The sequence below is a fragment of the Doryrhamphus excisus genome, linkage group LG6, assembly GCF_037039965.1.
Source record: "Doryrhamphus excisus strain RoL-2023G ecotype Guam linkage group LG6, RoL_Dexc_Guam_v1.1, whole genome shotgun sequence".
Lineage (NCBI taxonomy): Eukaryota > Metazoa > Chordata > Actinopteri > Syngnathiformes > Syngnathidae > Doryrhamphus > Doryrhamphus excisus.
Window position 1 is genome coordinate 2,108,507 of NC_136362.1, and position 20,103 is coordinate 2,128,609.

The 20,103-nt window shown below is 36.2% G+C and overlaps 1 protein-coding gene across 1 annotated transcript in view; it reads right to left on the minus strand.

The window, feature by feature from the left end:
- The window catches only part of tmtc2b (transmembrane O-mannosyltransferase targeting cadherins 2b), a 119,196-nt gene that overhangs the window by 70,592 nt on the left and 28,501 nt on the right, over positions 1-20,103 (minus strand). The window contains exon 2 of the mRNA XM_058086234.2: positions 2,176-2,752. Coding sequence (XP_057942217.2) covers positions 2,176-2,752 — 577 coding nt within the window. The remainder of the gene's footprint in view (positions 1-2,175; positions 2,753-20,103) is intronic.

Here is a 20,103-nt window from a genome sequence, read left to right on the forward strand (position 1 = left end):
CTTCCTGACTGAGCTTCCTTCCGTCCTTCCTTAGTTCCTTCCTTCCTTCTTTCCTTCCTTCCTTCCTGACTGAGCTTCCTTCCTTCCTTCCTTCCTTCCTTCCTGACTGAGCTTCCTTCCTTCCTTCCCAACCTTCATTCCTTCCTTCCTTCCTTCCTTCCTGACTGAGCTTCCTTCCTTCTTTCCTTCCTTCCTTCCTTCCTTCCTTCCTTCCTTCCTTCCTTCCTTCCTTCCTTTCTTCCTTCCTTCCTTCCTTCCTGACTGAGCTTCCTTCCTTCCTTCCTGACTGAGCTTCCTTCCTTCCTTCCTGACTAAGCTTCTTTCCTTCCTTCCTCACTGAGCTTCCTTCCTTCCTGACTAAGCTTCCTTCCTTCCTTCCTGACTGAGCTTCCTTCCTTCCTTCCTTCCTTCTTTCCTCCCCTCTTCCTTCCTTCCTTCCTTCCTGACTGAGCTTCCTTCCGTCCTTCCTTAGTTCCTTCCTTCCTTCTTTCCTTCCTTCCTTCCTGACTGAGCTTCCTTCCTTCCTTCCTTCCTAACTTCCCTTCCTTCCTTCCTTCCTGACTGAGCTTCCTTCCTTCCTTCCTTCCTGACTGAGCTTCCTTCCTTCCTTCCTTCCTTCCCAACCTTCCTTCCTTCCTGACTGAGCTTCCTTCCTTCCTTCCTAACCTCCCTTCCTTCCCAACCTTCCTTCCTTCCTTCCTTCCTTCCTGACTGAGCTTCCTTCCTTTCTTCCTGACTAAGCTTCTTTCCTTCCTTCCTTCCTTCCTTCCTTCCTTCCTTCCTTCCTTCTTTCCTTCCTTCCTGACTGAGCTTCCTTCCGTCCTTCCTTAGTTCCTTCCTTCCTTCTTTCCTTCCTTCCTTCCTGACTGAGCTTCCTTCCTTCCTTCCTTCCTTCCTTCCTGACTGAGCTTCCTTCCTTCCTTCCCAACCTTCATTCCTTCCTTCCTTCCTTCCTTCCTGACTGAGCTTCCTTCCTTCTTTCCTTCCTTCCTTCCTTCCTTCCTTCCTTCCTTCCTTCTTTCCTTCCTTTCTTCCTTCCTTCCTTCCTTCCTGACTGAGCTTCCTTCCTTCCTTCCTGACTGAGCTTCCTTCCTTCCTTCCTGACTAAGCTTCTTTCCTTCCTTCCTCACTGAGCTTCCTTCCTTCCTGACTAAGCTTCCTTCCTTCCTTCCTGACTGAGCTTCCTTCCTTCCTTCCTTCCTTCTTTCCTCCCCTCTTCCTTCCTTCCTTCCTTCCTGACTGAGCTTCCTTCCGTCCTTCCTTAGTTCCTTCCTTCCTTCTTTCCTTCCTTCCTTCCTGACTGAGCTTCCTTCCTTCCTTCCTTCCTAACTTCCCTTCCTTCCTTCCTTCCTGACTGAGCTTCCTTCCTTCCTTCCTTCCTGACTGAGCTTCCTTCCTTCCTTCCTTCCTTCCCAACCTTCCTTCCTTCCTGACTGAGCTTCCTTCCTTCCTTCCTAACCTCCCTTCCTTCCCAACCTTCCTTCCTTCCTTCCTTCCTTCCTGACTGAGCTTCCTTCCTTTCTTCCTGACTAAGCTTCTTTCCTTCCTTCCTTCCTTCCTTCCTTCCTTCCTTCCTTCCTTCTTTCCTTCCTTCCTGACTGAGCTTCCTTCCGTCCTTCCTTAGTTCCTTCCTTCCTTCTTTCCTTCCTTCCTTCCTGACTGAGCTTCCTTCCTTCCTTCCTTCCTTCCTTCCTGACTGAGCTTCCTTCCTTCCTTCCCAACCTTCATTCCTTCCTTCCTTCCTTCCTTCCTGACTGAGCTTCCTTCCTTCTTTCCTTCCTTCCTTCCTTCCTTCCTTCCTTCCTTCCTTCTTTCCTTCCTTTCTTCCTTCCTTCCTTCCTTCCTGACTGAGCTTCCTTCCTTCCTTCCTGACTGAGCTTCCTTCCTTCCTTCCTGACTGAGCTTCCTTCCTTCCTTCCTTCCTTCCTTCCTTCCTTCCTTCCTTCCTTCCCTCCCTCCCTCCCTCCCTCCCTTCCTTCTGGAGCTGTGTGTTACGTCATATCTCAGCGTTGGCTGAAAGAACGCATCCGGTATCAGGAACTACCTTTGGAGTACTGCACGTACTACACAAAGGGCAGCCATATGTACCACTTGAGTAGTAGTAGTAGTAGTAGCGATGCTAGTAGTAGTAGCGATGCTAGTAGTAACTAGCATCAGAATGGATTACATACACACCTTGTAGAGAAGCGTGACGACCTGTCGCAGTTTGAGGCCGTGCAACACGCAGACGTCGTACAGCGCCGACACGGCCAGCACGGTCACCCCCAGCTCCTTCCACAGCATACTACAGGCAGCGCAGCCCAGACTGGCCAGGAACCAAACCACAAGCCGCAGCGCTCCAGCCTCGCCCCGCAGCTTGCAGTACCGTATGTAGCACAGCAGGGACAGCAAGAAGAAAATGGCGGCGCCTTCGTCGGCACGACCCACCAACCCCGCCACCGCCTCGGTGTGGACAGGATGGGATGCGAACAGCAAACCGGCCAGCAGGCTCCACCAACCCCTTCCCAGCAGGAGGTGAGCCAGCCGTGTGAAGAGGCCGGTGACGGCCCCGTGGAGGGCGACGTTGACGAGGTGGTACCCCCAAGGATCCAGCCCCCCCGCAGCGTGATTGAAGCGGAAGGAGAGTGTACAAAGGGGGCGGTACGACTTATGGCTGCCGCTGTGTGTGAGCAAGGTTCCCCAGAAGTCGTCGTAGAAGATATTGGTCCAGGGGGTTTCTGGAAGCAGGTCCTGATTGGTCTTGATTGCACGGCTGCAGAGAAAAACAGAGAAAAAGTTTTTTTATTATTATTATTTTTTTTTTTAAACAATTTTTACATTTTTTAAATTTTATTTGGGCAGCAGAGAAAAACAGGGAAAGTTTTTTTTTAAATTAAAAAAAAAACATTTTTAAATTTTTTTAAATTGTTTTTTGTATTCTATTTGGGCAGCAGAGAAAAACAGGGAAACAAAGTTTTTTTTTATTATTTAAAAAAAACATTTTTACATTTTTTTTAAATGTTTTTTTTATTTTATTTGGGCAGCAGAGAAAAACAGGGAAACAAAGTTTTTTTTTATTTGTTTTTAAAAAACATTTTTACATTTTTTTAAAATGTTTTTTATTTTATTTGGGCAGCAGAGAAAAACAGGGAAAGTTTTTTTTAAAATTAAAAAAAAACATTTTTAAATTTTTTTAAATTGTTTTTTGTATTTTATTTGGGCAGCAGAGAAAAACAGGGAAACAAAGTTTTTTTTAATTTTTTTTTTAAAACAATTTTTACATTTTTTTTAAATGTTTTTTTTTATTTTATTTGGGCAGCAGAGAAAAACAGGGAAACAAAGTTTTTTTTTATTATTTAAAAAAAAACATTTTAACATTTTTTTTAAATGTTTTTTTTATTTTATTTGGGCAGCAGAGAAAAACAGGGAAACAAAGTTTTTTTATTATTAAAAAAAAACATTTTTACATTTTTTTTAAAATGTTTTTTTTATTTTATTTGGGCAGCAGAGCAAAACGGAAAGAAATTATTTTTTTATATAATTTTAATATTTTTTTAATTACAATTTTTAAAAAAAAATAAATTTAAATTAAAAAAAATTGTTTTTTTTAAAAAACAATTTTTTAAATTTAAATTAAAAAATATTTTTTAATTAAAAAAATTAAATTAAAAAGTTTTTTTAATTAAAATTTTTTTGTAATTGTTTTTTTATTTTATTTTGGCAGCAGAGAAAAACAGGGAAAGAAAGTTTTTTTTATTTAAAAAAAAATCAATTAAAAAGTTTTTTTTTTAATTACAATTTTTTGTGAAATAAAATCTTCATTTTGCTGCAGGACTCTCACATAAGAAGCAACACAGTTTAATATTTTAATATTTTAATATTTTAATATTTTAATATTTTAATATTTTAATATTTTAATATTTTAATATTTTAATATTTTAATATTTTAATATTTTAATATTTTAATATTTTAATATTTTAATATTTTATTTTATTTATTTTCATTTTCATATAAATCTTCATTTCACTGCAGGACTCTCACATAAGAAGCAGTTTCATGTTTTCCGACTCAAATGCGGTATTTTTCCATCGTTTTTGTATTGCCCACAAAACCACTGTGTATTTTCTGGCAACAAAGCAAAGACAAAAGAACATGGAAGTCCGTCCAAACGTTAAATGGTGTTTATAGCTTTGGCTTCCTGAGTCTTCTCATATGAGGTACGCGTCTTTTAGAATCGCTGGACGGAACCAAGAACTCAACTGGTGACTTGATCACCGGGGGGGGGGGGGGGGGGGGGATTCTAGTACCCTTAAGAGCCCAGCTGGGGATCGGGATTGAGTTTCCGCTTTTGGTCAGGTTTGGTTTCTGAGTAGAACCGGTCGCAAGGGAGGGCCTCTTCGGCACTTAAAGCGAATTCCTTGCCCAACTCACAAATTCCCGAAGGAACAACGAGGATACAGGATATATGCATATGCAGATATCGCAGCAACCTTTTAAAAAATACTGCAACATTCCTCAGAATTTATGAGAAAAATATGCAAAATATGCAAAAAAAATTTTTTGTTACATTTGTTGAAATTGCTTGCTTTTTGGGGTAAAGATGAAATAATTAATTGATTAAATTGTCTCTCTAATGTACTTCTTCCTGATCCTATCCATCATGGTCACTCCCAATATGAATCTCTGCTACCTCCACTTCTGCTTCCTGTCTTTTCCTCAATGGCACTGTCTTCAAAATACTCAAAACGTATAAAATAATTTAAAACAATCTAAAAAAATTTGAAAAATGTAAAAATTCCTCTCAAACTAAAAAAAACAATTTATGAGAAAAATATGCACATTAAATTAATTTTGTTACATTTCTTAAAATTCCTTGCTTTTTGGGGTTGAATTGTAATAATTAATTGATTAATTGGTCTCTCTAATGTATTTCTTCCTGATCCTATCCATCGTGGTCACTCCCAATGTGAACCTCAGCATTCACAGTCTCAAAAAATTATAAAAATTAAAAAATTCCTCTGGTTCCGGCCTCTCAAACTAAAATATTAAACTAAATTAAACAAAAATATTAAACTAAATTAAACAAAAATATTAAACTAAATTAAACAAAAATATTAAACTAAATTAAACTAAAATATTAAACAAAATTAAACAAAAATATTAAACTAAATTAAACTAAAATATTAAACAAAATTAAACTAAAATAACATTTCCTTAGGCATCTGTGAAAAAAAAATTCTGTGTGTTTAGTAATATATAAAAGTAATATTCATACAAACCAAAAATAAATACTCTGTACTAACCGGACTCATTTATACTACTAAAAAAAACCAGTAGAGTGATTATTGATGACATGGAATGAGTGACGATCCTTGCTTTTTGGGGTTGAGCTGTAATAATTAATTGGTCTCTCTAATGTATTTCTTCCTGATCCTGTCCATCGTGGTCACTCCCAATGCGAACCTCAGCATTCACAGTCTCAAAAAAATTATAAAAATTAAAAAATTTCCCCGGTTCCGGCTTCTCAAACTAAAGTATTTAAACATTTCCTTAGGCATCTATTTCCTTACTCCTACCTGATCCTATCCATCGTGGTCACTCCCAATATGAATCTCTGCTACCTCCAGTTCTGCTTCCTGTCTTTTCCTCAGTGGCACTGTCTTCAAAATTCTCAAAACGTATATAATAATTTAAAACAATCTAAAAAAAATTGAAAAATTAAAAAATTCCTCTGGTTCCGGCCTCTCAAACAAAAATATTAAATATTTCCTTAGACATCCGTGAAAAAATATATATTTTCTGTGTGTTTTGGGCAAAAGTAATATTCATACACATCAGCTTTGACTTTGGGATGCATACATTTATGCTTACATTTATACATTTGGTCCCTCTAATGTACTCCTTCCTGATCCTATCCATCGTGGTCACTCCCAATGTGAACCTCAGCATTCACAGACTCGAAAAAAATTATAAAAATTAAAAAATTCTTTTGATTACGGCCTCTCAAACTAAAATATTTACAAATTTCCTTAGACATCCGTGAAAAAAATACTATATTTTTTGTGTGTTTTTGGCAAAAATAATATTCAAACACACCAAAAAGAAATACTCTGTACTAACCGGACTCATTTATACTACTAAAAAAAAACAGTAGAGTGATTATTAATGACATGGAATGAGCGGTGATCCTTGCTTTTTGTAATAATTAATTGATTAATTGGTCTCTCTAATGTACTTCTTCCTGATCCTATCCATCGTGGTCACTCCCAATGTGAACCTCAGCATTCACAGTCTCAAAAAAATTATAAAATTTAAAAAATTCTCTGGTTCCGGCCTCTTGAACTAAAATATTAATAACATTTCCTTAGACATCCGTGAAAAAAAAAGTATTTTTTGTGTTTTTTGGGCAAAAGTAATATTCATACACATCAGATTTGACTTTGGAATGCATACATTTATCTGATTATTGATGACGAAAATCCTTGCTTTTGGGGGTTGAGCTGTAATAATTAATTGATTAATTGATCTCTCTCATGTACTTCTTCCTGATCCTATCCATCGTGGTCACTCCCAATGCGAACCTCAGCATTCACAGTCTCAAAAAAATTATAAAAATTAAAAAATTTCTCTGGTTCCGGCTTCTCAAACAGAAATATTAATAACATTTCCTTAGACATCCGTGAAAAAAATATATTTTTTGTGTTTTTTGGGCAAAAGTAATATTCATACACATCAGCTTTGACTTTGGAATGCAAAGTCGCCCGTCAAAACATCGCAGTTCAAATATCATTTTCTCACGCTTTTGTGTTTTTTTTTCAAAATGTTTCCATAATTAATAAATTATTGCACATATTCTTCACCCAGATTCTGAATTTTCAATCAGAAAAATTGCAAAATTAATAAAAATACAACAAGATATTAATCCTGTAGTTCACAACGCATCATGGATGCAAAGACCTCTTTGTTCCTCCTGAATCTAAAAAAAAATGTTATTAAATAAAAATAAAATAAATCCTAAATAATCATCAGGTGTTGTTACTATGTATGCACACACGCCCAGTTCATTCCAACGCCATAGTCGCACACAAAGACACACACATACACACACAAAAAAACAAAAAACCGTTACAGAGACAAAGAGTCTGGGGCTGTCGCTTGGCATCCTTGATCAGGCGCTGGTATCATAAAGGACGGGCACAACATGAATGCTGATCATTAGCCTAAAAGCTAGTCAGTAAAAAAAAAAACAACAACAACAACCAACCAAGCAGTCTTTTCATCCTGGCAGCCCCGGCATTGAATCCCATGGTGCAATGTTGCCTGGGACACAACACAAAATCCACCGCGTTGTTTGGAAAACAAATGGCTACAAGTACAAAAGCCAAACAGTTTTATAGCTCAAAATACTCCATGCTTAAAATAAAATAAAAGTATTTCCTGGAATTGAACGCAACTGCATGCAGAAACGACGTCATTCATTTGACTTCTACGTTATTTTGGTCATCAATAAATAATCAATAATTTCGGTCATATCAATAACTTTATTATTATGTATAACACTGATATATATGGCCTCTCAGAACTCGCAATATGTCATGTTCACAGACTGTCGGAAATCACAACGCTCTTAACGCTACATGACTGCGACATTGCTACAGTATCCTTGAGCATGTTAAAGGATCAGTGTTCATTTGGGTATCACTTTTGACTTATACTAAAATTACCGGTAGTACCAGTAGGAATGGAACATGTTTCTAACCCAATTACCACTTGTATTGCGTCTTTTGAGGAAATCAGACGTCAACAAAGAGACAACCTCTGTATGAATGGACTAATCCTTGAGCATGTTAAAGGATCAGTGTTCATTTGGGTATCACTTTTGACTTATACTAAAATTACCGGTAGTACCAGTAGGAATGGAACATGTTTCTAACCCAATTACCACTTGTATTGCGTCTTTTGAGGAAATCAGACGTCAACAAAGAGACAACCTCTGTATGAATGGACTAATCCTTGAGCATGTTAAAGGATCAGTGTTCATTTGGGTATCAATTTTGACTTATACTAAAATTACCTGTAGTACCGGTAGGAATGGAACATGTTTCTAACCCAATGACCACTTGTATTGCGTTTTTTGAGGAAATCAGACGTCAACAAAGAGACAACCTCTGTATGAATGGACTAAATCCTTGAGCATGTTAAAGGATCAGTGTTTATCTGAGTATTAGTTTTGACTTATACCAAAATTACCTGCAGTACCGGTAGGAATGGAACATGTTTCTAACCCAAGCACCACTTGTATTGCGTCTTTTGAGGAAATCAGACGTCAACAAAGAGACAACCTCTGTATGAATGGACTAATCCTTGAGCATGTTAAAGGATCAGTGTTCATTTGGGTATCACTTTTGACTTATACTAAAATTACCGGTAGTACCAGTAGGAATGGAACATGTTTCTAACCCAATTACCACTTGTATTGCGTCTTTTGAGGAAATCAGACGTCAACAAAGAGACAACCTCTGTATGAATGGACTAATCCTTGAGCATGTTAAAGGATCAGTGTTCATTTGGGTATCAATTTTGACTTATACTAAAATTACCTGTAGTACCGGTAGGAATGGAACATGTTTCTAACCCAATGACCACTTGTATTGCGTTTTTTGAGGAAATCAGACGTCAACAAAGAGACAACCTCTGTATGAATGGACTAAATCCTTGAGCATGTTAAAGGATCAGTGTTTATCTGAGTATTAGTTTTGACTTATACCAAAATTACCTGCAGTACCGGTAGGAATGGAACATGTTTCTAACCCAAGCACCACTTGTATTGTGTCTTTTGAGGAAATCAGACATCAACAAAAAACTTAAACTATATTAGGAAAGCAGGAAGTGAACAAATGTAACAGATACTGATTGTATGGTCATATCACCTTGTACTTCGGTACGTGACAAAAAAAAATGAAAAAAAAAAAAATAATAATTTAAAAAAAACCTGAAACTGTATTAAGAAAGCAGGAAGTGAACAAATGTAACAGTTACTGATTGTAAGGTCATACTGATTGTATGGTCATATCACCTAAAAAAAAAAAAAAATTAAAATTAAAATTAAAAATAAATAAAAAATAATATTAAAAAATATAAAAAAACAAACTATATTAGGAAAGCAGGAAGTGAACAAATGTAACAGTGACTGATTGTAAGGTCATACTGATTGTATGGTCATATCACCTCAAAAAATAAAATAAAAATAAAAAATAAAACATAAAAATAAATAAAAAATAATATTAAAAAATATTAAAAACAAACTATATTAGGAAAGCAGGAAGTGAACAAATGTAACAGTTACTGATTGTAAAAGTACCAGATGGAGGTGTAGCGTCACGATTGGGCTTCACCCCCTCTTGACAGCTCTTATTTTTCCTCGTAGCCTTAGTTCCTGCTTTTATTTTGTAGTATTTCCTGTGTCGGTCTGTTCAGTGTGCCGTCACTTTTACTTTCCCCTTCTACGCGCACCTGTGTCTAATTTGTCGTATTTAGCTCAGCCGGTGTGCGTTTGCCTTTTGTTGGTGCATTGTTTGTTCGATGCCAGTGCTGCATTCGCTTGTTTTTCGGGAAATAAAAGCTAAGCTTTTACCCGCACCGTTCGCTTCATCTCTGCATCCTGGGGTCACACCGCAACACCCGCATGCCGAACCGTGACAGGTAGGATTTCTGGGCTTTGGTTTCCTTTTTGGACACTCTTATTTTGTATTGGATGTACTGTTTTACAGTCCTACTCCTTTTGGACATGTGGAACTGGGAACTGATTATGGGATGCACTCAATTGTAATCTGATGCATGTTCAAATGAAATAAAACCATTACCGTTACTTTTATGGACAGAATGCAGCCAAAGCGTTAAATTTTAAATTTAATTATAAATTTAATTATAAATTATTTTAAATTAAATTTTAAATTATAAATTTAATTTTAAATTTAATTTTAAATTATAAATGTAATTTTAAATTATGAATTTAATTTTAAATTATAAATTTAATTTTAAATTAAATTAAATTAAATAACTAAAACTATATTAGGAAAGCAGGAAGTGAACAAATGTAACAGTTACTGATTGTAAAAGTACCAGATGGAGGGGTAGGATTTAATAAGCTTTGCTTCTTCCTACTCCTTTTGGACATGTGGAACTGGGAACTGATTATGGGATGTATTCAATTGGAATCTGATGCATGTTCAAATGAAATAAAACCATTACCATTACTTTTATGGACAGAATGCAGCCAAGGCGTTAAATTAAATTTAAAATTTAAAATTTAAAATTTAAAATTTAAAATTTAAAATTTAAAATTTAAAATTTAAAATTTAAAATTTAAAATTTTTAATTACATTTTAAATTTTTAATTAAATTTTTAATTTTTAATTAAATTTTTAATTTTTAATTAAATTTTTAATTATGAATTTAATTTTAAATTAAATTAAATTAAATAACTAAAACTATATTAGGAAAGCAGGAAGTGAACAAATGTAACAGTTACTGATTGTAAAAGTACCAGATGGAGGGGTAGGATTTAATAAGCTTTGCTTCTTCCTACTCCTTTTGGACATGTGGAACTGGGAACTGATTATGTGATGCATTCAATTGTAATCTGATGTATGTTCAAATGAAATAAAAGCATTACCATTACTTTTATGGACAGAATGCAGCCAAGGCGTAAAATTTTAAATTTTAAATTTTAGATTTTAAATTTTAAATTTTAAATTTTAAATTTTAAATTTTAAATTTTAAATTTTAAATTTTAAATTTTAAATTTAATTTAAAATAATTTATAATAAAATTTTAAATTTTAAATTTTAAATTTTAAATTTTAAATGTAATTTTAAATTATAAAGTTAATTTTAAATTAAATTAAATAACTAAAACTATATTAGGAAAGCAGGAAGTGAACAAACGTAACAGACAGGCTCGATTGTGAACTCCAGCTGTTAAAAGTCTTCCACAAGCTACCTGATGTCGGTAAAGACCCAAACCCCCACCGGATGCCCCAGGTGGCACCTCTGAACACGTCAACTTACACAGCGGCCATATTTCACCAGCACATGTTAGAAGCATCAGCTTCTGTTTTAATTAGGAAGCAGTTGAACCGGTCGGAAGTCTTGTGAGCTTTGTTTTCTTTTAGACTGCAAACGCTTCCGGACCCGGAACATCCCATTCTTATTTATGTCTGCTGTCATCACAATGTTGTCCTCGGGATTCATCCATCTGTTCCGTCTGGCCAACCATCCATTGATCCATCATCTATCCGTCTGCCCACCCATCCATCCATCAATCACCCATCCATTTATCCATTAGTCCATCCATCCGTCAATCACCCATCCATTTATCCATTAGTCCATCCATCCATCAATCATCCACCCATCCATCCATCAATCACCCATCCATCCATCAATCACCCATCCATTTATCCATTAGTCCATCCATCCATCAATCACCCATCCATTTATCCATTAGTCCATCCATCCATCAATCATCCATCATCCATCCATCAATCACCCATCCATTTATCCATTAGTCCATCCATCCGTCAATCACCCATCCATTTATCCATTAGTCCATCCATCCATCCATCAATCACCCATCCATTTATCCATTAGTCCATCCATCCATCAATCATCCACCCATCCATCCATCAATCACCCATCCATTTATCCATTAGTCCATCCATCCATCAATCATCCATCCATCAATCACCCATCCATTTATCCATTAGTCCATCCATCCATCAATCACCCATCCATCCATCCATCCATCCATCCATCAATCACCCATCCATTTATCCATTAGTCCATCCATCCATCAATCACCCATCCATCCATCCATCCATCCATCAATCATCCATCCATCCAGCCATCCATCCATCCATCCATCCACCCATCCATCAATCACCCATCCATTTATCCATTAGTCCATCCATCCATCAACCATCCATCAATCAGCCAGCCAGCCAGCCATCCATCCATCCATCCATCCACCCATCCATCAATCACCCATCCAGCCACCCATCCATCCATTAGTCCATCCATCCATCAATCATCCATCCAGCCACCCATCCATCCATTAGTCCATCCATCCATCTATCAATCCATCCACCCATCCATCAATCATCCATTATCCATCCATCAGTCCATCCATCCATCAGTCCATCCATCCATCAATCATCCACCCATCCATCCATTAGTCCATCCATCCATCTATCAATCCATCCACCCATCCATCAATCATCCATTATCCATCCATCAGTCCATCCAGCCATCAGTCCATCCATCCATCTATCAATCCATCCATCCATCCACTAGTCCATCCATCAATCATCCATCCATCCACCCATCCATCCATTAGTCCATCCATCCATCTATCAATCCATCCACCCATCCATCAATCATCCATTATCCATCCATCAGTCCATCCAGCCATCAATCATCCATCCATCATTCCATTAGTCCATCCATCCATCCATCCATCCATCCATCCATCCATCAATCATCCACCCATCCATCAATCATCCATTATCCATCCATCAGTCCATCCAGCCATCAATCATCCATCCATCCATCTATCCATTATTCCATCCCTCTGTCCATCCATCAATCATCCATTCATCCATCCATCCATCATCCATTAGTCCATCCATCAATCATCCATCTGTTAATCCGTCTGTCCATCCATCCATTTGTCCAGTGACATGTGCACTTTTTAATCCTCATCATCAGGATGGGATTCAAACTGTTTTCTTAGAAGACTTCAAAATGCGCCATGATGGGGATGAAAGTAGCTCCTTTTAGCTCCACAACCTCTGAGGCTCGTTTGGTATATTAGCTAATTGCAGCTCCACTCCTTCTGAGTGGCAAGGCTGATGATTGCACCGCATGCATTCGAAAAAAAACAAAAGCAAGCAGGGCCCCGGGTACCTGCCATGTGGAGTCCCTTGAGACCAAGCTCTTTTGTGTGGAAAGAATATATCGAACATCTTATTATTCGCTCTCCTCGGGGGCGACCATCCATCAGCAGCTGCTCATTGATTTTTTTTTAAACCAAATAATAAGCTGCCATATTTTTTTTTCCATGTGAGAATGATTTCGAGCCCTTATTAGGATTCCATTTATGTCTTCTTGTCACTACAATCATTCATGCCTTCAAAGACTAAATCAATAATGGACACGAGTATCCTGGAGTAGTATTGTAATATTGTACTTATACACAATACACTGGATTCAACTCGTATTTGCTAATTCAGCATTCACAGATTTTTTTGTATTTTTTTATATTTTGTTCTGTGAAAATAAGTAAGTATAAAATAAGTATAAGTCGCACAAGGCCGAAAATGCATAATTAGGTAGAAAAAAACATACATAAGTCGCTACCGAGTATAAGTTGCACAAGGCCAAAAATGCATAATTAGGTAGAGAAAAAACATACATAAGTCACTCTGGAGTATAAGTTGCACAAGGCCGAAAATGCATAATTAGGTAGAAAAAAACATACATAAGTCGCTCTGGAGTATAAGTCGCACAAGGTCAAAAATGAATAATTAGGTAGAAAAAAAAACATACATAAGTCGCTCCGGAGTATAAGTTGTACAAGGCCGAAAATGCATAATAAGGTAGAAAAAAACATACATAAGTCGCTCCTGAGTATAAGTCGCACAAGGCCAAAAATGCATAATTAAGTAGAAAAAAACATACATAAGTCGCTCCGGAGTATAAGTTCCACAAGGCCGAAAATGCATAATTAGGTAGAAAAAAACATACATAAGTCGCTCCCGAGTATAAGTTGCACAAGGCCAAAAATGCATAATTAGGTAGAAAAAAAAACATACATAAGTCGCTCTGGAGTATAAGTCGCACAAGGTCAAAAATGCATAATTAGGTAGAAAAAAACATACATAAGTTGCTCCGGAGTATAAGTTGCACAAGACCAAAAATGCATAATTAGGTAGAAAAAAAACATACATAAGTCGCTCCCAAGTATAAGTTGCACAAGGCCAAAAATACATAATTAGGTAGAAAAAAAACATACATAAGTCGCTCTGGAGTATAAGTCGCACAAGGTCAAAAATGCATAATTAGGTAGAAAAAAACATACATAAGTCGCTCCGGAGTATAACTTGCACAAGGCCAAAAATGCATCATTAGGTAAAAAAAAAAACATACATAAGTCTCTCCGGAATATAAGTCGCACGGGGCCAAAAATGCATAATTAGGTAGAAAAAAACATACATAAGTCGCTCCGGAGTATAAGTTCCACAAGGCCAGAAATGCATAATTAATGCATAATCTACTATAGGGGTGTTAGTTCATTTTTAGAGCGCTCTCATAATGTGTAAGATTGTATTTAGAAGGTGGTAAACAAACACCCCTATAGTCAGGTTTACACTTGTATTAAAGTAATAAAGTAGATATAATAAGACTAAATAATGCATTTAATACATACAGTAAGTATGATTTGTTATCATACTGTATGTGCGTCTCAGAAAATATTACTATTATATTATTAGAGTGTAGAATGCTTTATTATTATAATTATTCACAGGGTCTTTGAATGCGTCTTCTGAAAGCCTAATATTTGTATTTTAGTTAATAAAAAAAATTAAAATTCATGTAAAAAAATTGCATAAATTTGCATATTTTTTTGACTAGTAATAGGCTTTATTCAACCATTAAATGGCAATATTTATGAATTCATAAAAAATGTCAATAGTGACTTTTCTTGCTGTATTTGCCACCATGTGGTTTGTCCTTATAAAGAAAGTCAATTCAAACTAAGGTTTTTTAATGGAGTGCATCACACATTTATGATTTATTTTACACCGTTATATTAAAAAATGCATGATGACCATTTTTGCGATGTTGTCATAATTGCAATACAGCCCACGTTTTAAAAAAATAATGCACCGTGTGTCCTGCAGTTGTGCCAAATACTGAGGTTTGCTGCAGGCAAAACCTAAATAATTTGTTTCCTTTGACATGAATAATACAAGTACGGGAAAGCAATGCTGCATAGGAGCGTCTCAGGATGGGGAATCTAACTTTGAAACATGGCGGAGGATTTGTGTATGGACACAATGCACGTCCGCCGCTTTTAGCATAGCGAACTAGTTAGCATCTAATATATTTATGTTTAATTTTAGACACTGAGTGGGGAAGAAAGGCAAAGTAATGCTGTTAACTATTCTCTTCAGAGAGCAGCACAAACCGGGTCTAACAAGGACAGAAAAACGCTGCAGAACTGAGTGTTTTCCAAAGAAAAACACATTTTCATGCATTTCGCAAACAATTGTTTCCATTTCACAATCAACTGAAATGAATCAGATGATTTTCAAAGAAGGATGTACATCTTTGCGTAGAGCAGCACAAACCGGGTCTAACAAGGACAGAAAAACGCCGCAGAACTGTGCAAGAAGACATATCTGAGAGTGTGTTTTCCAAAGAAAAACACATTTTCATGCATTTTACAAACAATTGTTTCCATTTCACAAACAACTGAAATTAATCAGATGATTTTCAAAGAAGGATGTACATTTTTGCATCGAGCAGCACAAACCGGGTCTAACAAGGACAGAAAAACGCTGCAGAACTGAGTGTGTTTTCCAAAGAAAAACAAATTTTCATGCATTTTACAAACAATTGAAATGAATCAGATGATTTTCAAAGAAGGATGTACATTTTTGCATAGAGCAGCACAAACCGGGTCTAACAAGGACAGAAAAACACTGCAGAACTGTGCAAGAAGACATATCTGAGAGTGTGTTTTCCAAAGAAAAACACATTTTCATGCATTTCACAAACGATTGAAATGAATCAGATGATTTTCAAAGAAGGATGTACATTTTTGCATAGAGCAGCACAAACCGGGTCTAACAAGGACAGAAAAACGCTGCAGAACTGAGTGTGTTTTCCAAAGAAAAACAAATTTTCATGCATTTTACAAACAATTGTTTCCATTTCACAAACAACTGAAATGAATCAGATGATTTTCAAAGAAGGATGTACATTTTCGCGTAGAGCAGCACAAACCGGGTCTAACAAGGACAGAAAAACGCTGCAGAACTGAGTGTGTTTTCCAAAGAAAAACACATTTTTATGCATTTTACAAACAATTGAAATTAATCAGATGATTTTCAAATAAGGATGTACATTTTTGCATAGAGCAGCACAAACCGGGTCTAACAAGGACAGAAAAACGCCGCAGAACTGTGCAAGAAGACAAATATCTGAGAGTGTGTAGTTTAAAACAAAGACGCCTCACGCTAAATATGTGTTCTCGTGTGTGAAGCGGCAACTTCCGGATGCTGGAAAAATTCCCAAGTAATTCCAAACTTTTGAGCAGTAGTGTATATATATTTTAGTTAATTTTTAACATTTAAAAAAACTTAATTTTCATAAATATTGTGATGTATTGAAGCTGTTAAAAAGTACCTTCACAACCAAAGTGGTCCAATACCGTCCCAGTTGCTGAGCAAGGCTGAAAAATGGCCAGTAAAAAGTCACAGTAATAAAAACAAATGTATTACTCTCCGACTTTTACGCAATAAATCGTCAATCAGACAAAAGTATGTTGGTTATATTACCAAAAATTGAATCTAAATTGTGTATGACTCTCTTGGAAGGAGCCTGAAATAAATCTTCACCGGCTTACTTTGTTTGAAAAAACGGTATAAATCTTTAAGCTTTAAGAAGGTCCAACCTCCTGTGAACTTTGGTATCGGGGATCTAACATGCCAGCTGGTTCGCATGATGAAAACCCATGATGCTTTGCTCCCATCTGCACACTGCCATGTTTTACACGACCTCTCCTGAAGTCACCTTGGCTTTTATACGTTCGTGGCGTCTCTGGTGTCATCGTTAATCACCGTGTGCGCTCGTAATTAGGCGTGAAAACACCCACGTGGCTCCCCGACGACAGATTGGACAGCTCGGTGTGATTTTCCATAGTGCGCTATAAATAGCTCACAATATGACGCAGGTGTTATGGGTCAACGTTACCACGTTTATCATCCACGTTTATCAGCCAGCAGGGATTTTCCTGTTTATATTGTTAGCGCTGTAATTGAGTTTCATTCTTGTTCAATTCGATTTTTTTTTTGTGGGGAAACATATCACGGTGCAGTCAAAAATAACACAAGGCATGCTGGGAAGCTCACATAAAACAATAGGAGGCTGCCCAGCATGCCTTGCGGATTATAAATCAGCACAATGTTATTTTTTTATCTATACAGAAGTAAAAGTCGCATTTTTTTTGGGACGTATAGTCCAGAAAATACGGTATTAGGCTAAACTTACTTATTCGTGCTACTTTTTGTAAATTTTTATAAATATGATTTTTTTCCTGTAGTATTATGACTTTATTCTTATATTATATATTATATACTTTTTTCTAACAAAAATTTCCCCCAAAAGAAGTCTTTATTTATTTTTTTTAATTTTTCATTTTTGATATTTAATTTTTTCTATTTTTCAGTTTCAGTTTTTGTCATATTATGATTTTTAAAAATACATATTTTTATACACATTTTTGTCTTTAATATAGCAACATTTATGGTATTTTTTGTCTTAATAAATTGGAACCTTGGTTAGCATCCGCCCCAGTTAGCGTGTTTTTTTTGGTAACCTCAAAATTGTATTTTACAATTTTGGTTGCTTTTATGCATTCCGGAATTCCATAGTCCGGAAAATACGGTATATACTGTATTTTCTGGACTACAAGTCCACAAGGCCAAAAATGCATAATTAGGTAGAAAAAAAAACATACATAAGTCGCTCCAGAGTATAAGTCGAACAAGGTCAAAAATGCATAATTAGGTCGAAAAAAAAACATACATAAGTTGCACCGGAGTATAAGTCTCACAAGGCCAAAAATGCATAATTAGGTCGAAAAAAAAATGTACATAAGTCAATCCGGAGTATAAGTCAAACAAGGCCAAAAATGCATAATTAGGTCGAAAAAAACATACGTAAGTCGCACAAGGCCAAAAATGCATAATTAGGTAAAAAAAAACATACATAAGTCGCTCCAGAGTATAAGTCGCACAAGGCCAAAAATGCATAATTAGGTCAAAAAAAAACATACATAAGTCGCTCCAGAGTATAAGTCGCACAAGGCCAAAAATGCATAATTAGGTCAAAAAAAAAACATACATAAGTCGCTCCAGAGTATAAGTCGCACAAGGCCAAAAATGCATAATTAGGTCGAAAAAAAAACATACATAAGTCACTCCAGAGTATAAGTCGCACAAGGCCAAAAATGCATAATTAGGTCGAAAAAAAAACATACATAAGTCACTCCAGAGTATAAGTCGCACAAGGCCAAAAATGCATAATTAGGTCGAAAAAAACATACATAAGTCGCTCCAGAGTATAAGTCGCATAAGGCCAAAAATGCATAATTCGTTTGAAAAAAACATACATAAGTCGCTCTGGAGTATAAGTCGCAGGAACAGCCAACCTATGAAAAAAAGTGTGACTTATAGTCCGGAAAATACGGTATTAACCTGAACTTACTTATTCGTGCTACTTTTTGTAAATTTTTAGAAATATATTTTTTTCCTATAGTATTATGACTTTATTCTCATATTATGACTATTTTCATAATTTTATAACTTTATCCTAACCAAAATTTCCCCAAAAAGAAGTCATTATTTGATTTGTTTCTTGTAATACGATTTTAAAAAATAATACGTCAACATTATGGTATTTTTTGTTTTAATAAAGTGGAACCTTGGTTAGCAACCGCCCCAGTTAGCATGTTTTTTTTTTTTTTTTTTGGTAACGTCAAAATTGCATGCTACAATTTTTTTATGCATTCTTTAGTTAGCGTCCAATATGGTGGACATCACGTTATGCTATGTTATTAAATAGCGGCGCTATCCAAGGTTCCACAGTATTTGGTCTTTCTTGTCATTTTTCAAAAAATGTGCCACATGTTGGACACCCCTGGTGTTTAGATTAAAAATCTCGCGTAAGTAAAAGTTGGAAAGAGTTCAAAACAAATTTTTAACAATAAAATCAGCTTGTCCTTTGTGGAGAATCTATGTTCTTTTTATTAAAGTGCCACTTTAGTAGAAGCATTACGGCTCAAATCTAATCCAGTGGTTGACTTCAATGTTACCAGCCTGACCAATTTTTTCATAGCTTCATCTTAATCCATGTGCTCGTTTTTGTAGTCAGCTCATTAAATTCAACCCCCCCCCACCCCCCATTCTATTTTTAAATGCTCTTTTAGAATAAAATTATAAAACGTTGGATGTTATTCTTTATACCGTACAGTCGGTGATGCTGCTGCCGATTGTTCCTGAAGGCCACATGTATGTGAGTGGGTGGTCATATAAACTGATTGCACCGTGGCGCCGTGGGTAGACACTCCACTCCGGCGACCCCACCCCCCCCCCCCTCATGATTGACCTATAAATCTTTTGTTGTCTGAAAGAGGATTATGTCGCAAATAGACTAATCTGCTTCTGTTTGGTGTTTTTTGAAAGACGTTTACTCATCTATTTGGTATTTTTACTCTTTAAAAAAAAAAAAGCTGACATGAGTCTTTTTGAGTATTTTATTTGAGATACGTGAGAAGCAACAGTGGGCTTGTAAGGGGCCACCTGTAATAACAAATGACTCCCCAGTGGGGAGGAAACATCTAAAAGCAGCACTATGGGTGATTTGTTCCTGATTTATTCATTCTGTGAATATTCCGGAGTGTTCCGCTTGAAAAATACGTGGAGGTGTTGCAGAGTGAAAAAACAAGGATTTGAAGGGTTTCTGCTCATTTCCATTCAGCAGCACATAAGTATAGTATATAAATAAATGTTAGACACGGATAAATGTTTGGAGAGCAAGTTTGTTTTGAGTAACTTGGGCTGAATTTGCCTAATGTTTGCATTATTGTAATGGTAATGGTTTTATTTCATTTGAACATGCATCAGATTACAATTGAATGCATCACATAATCAGTTCACAGTTCCACATGTCCAAAAGGAGTAGGAAGAAGCAAAACTTATTAAATCCTACCCCTCCATCTGGTACTTTTACAATCAGTAACTGTTACATTTGTTCACTTCCTACTTTGCTAATATAATT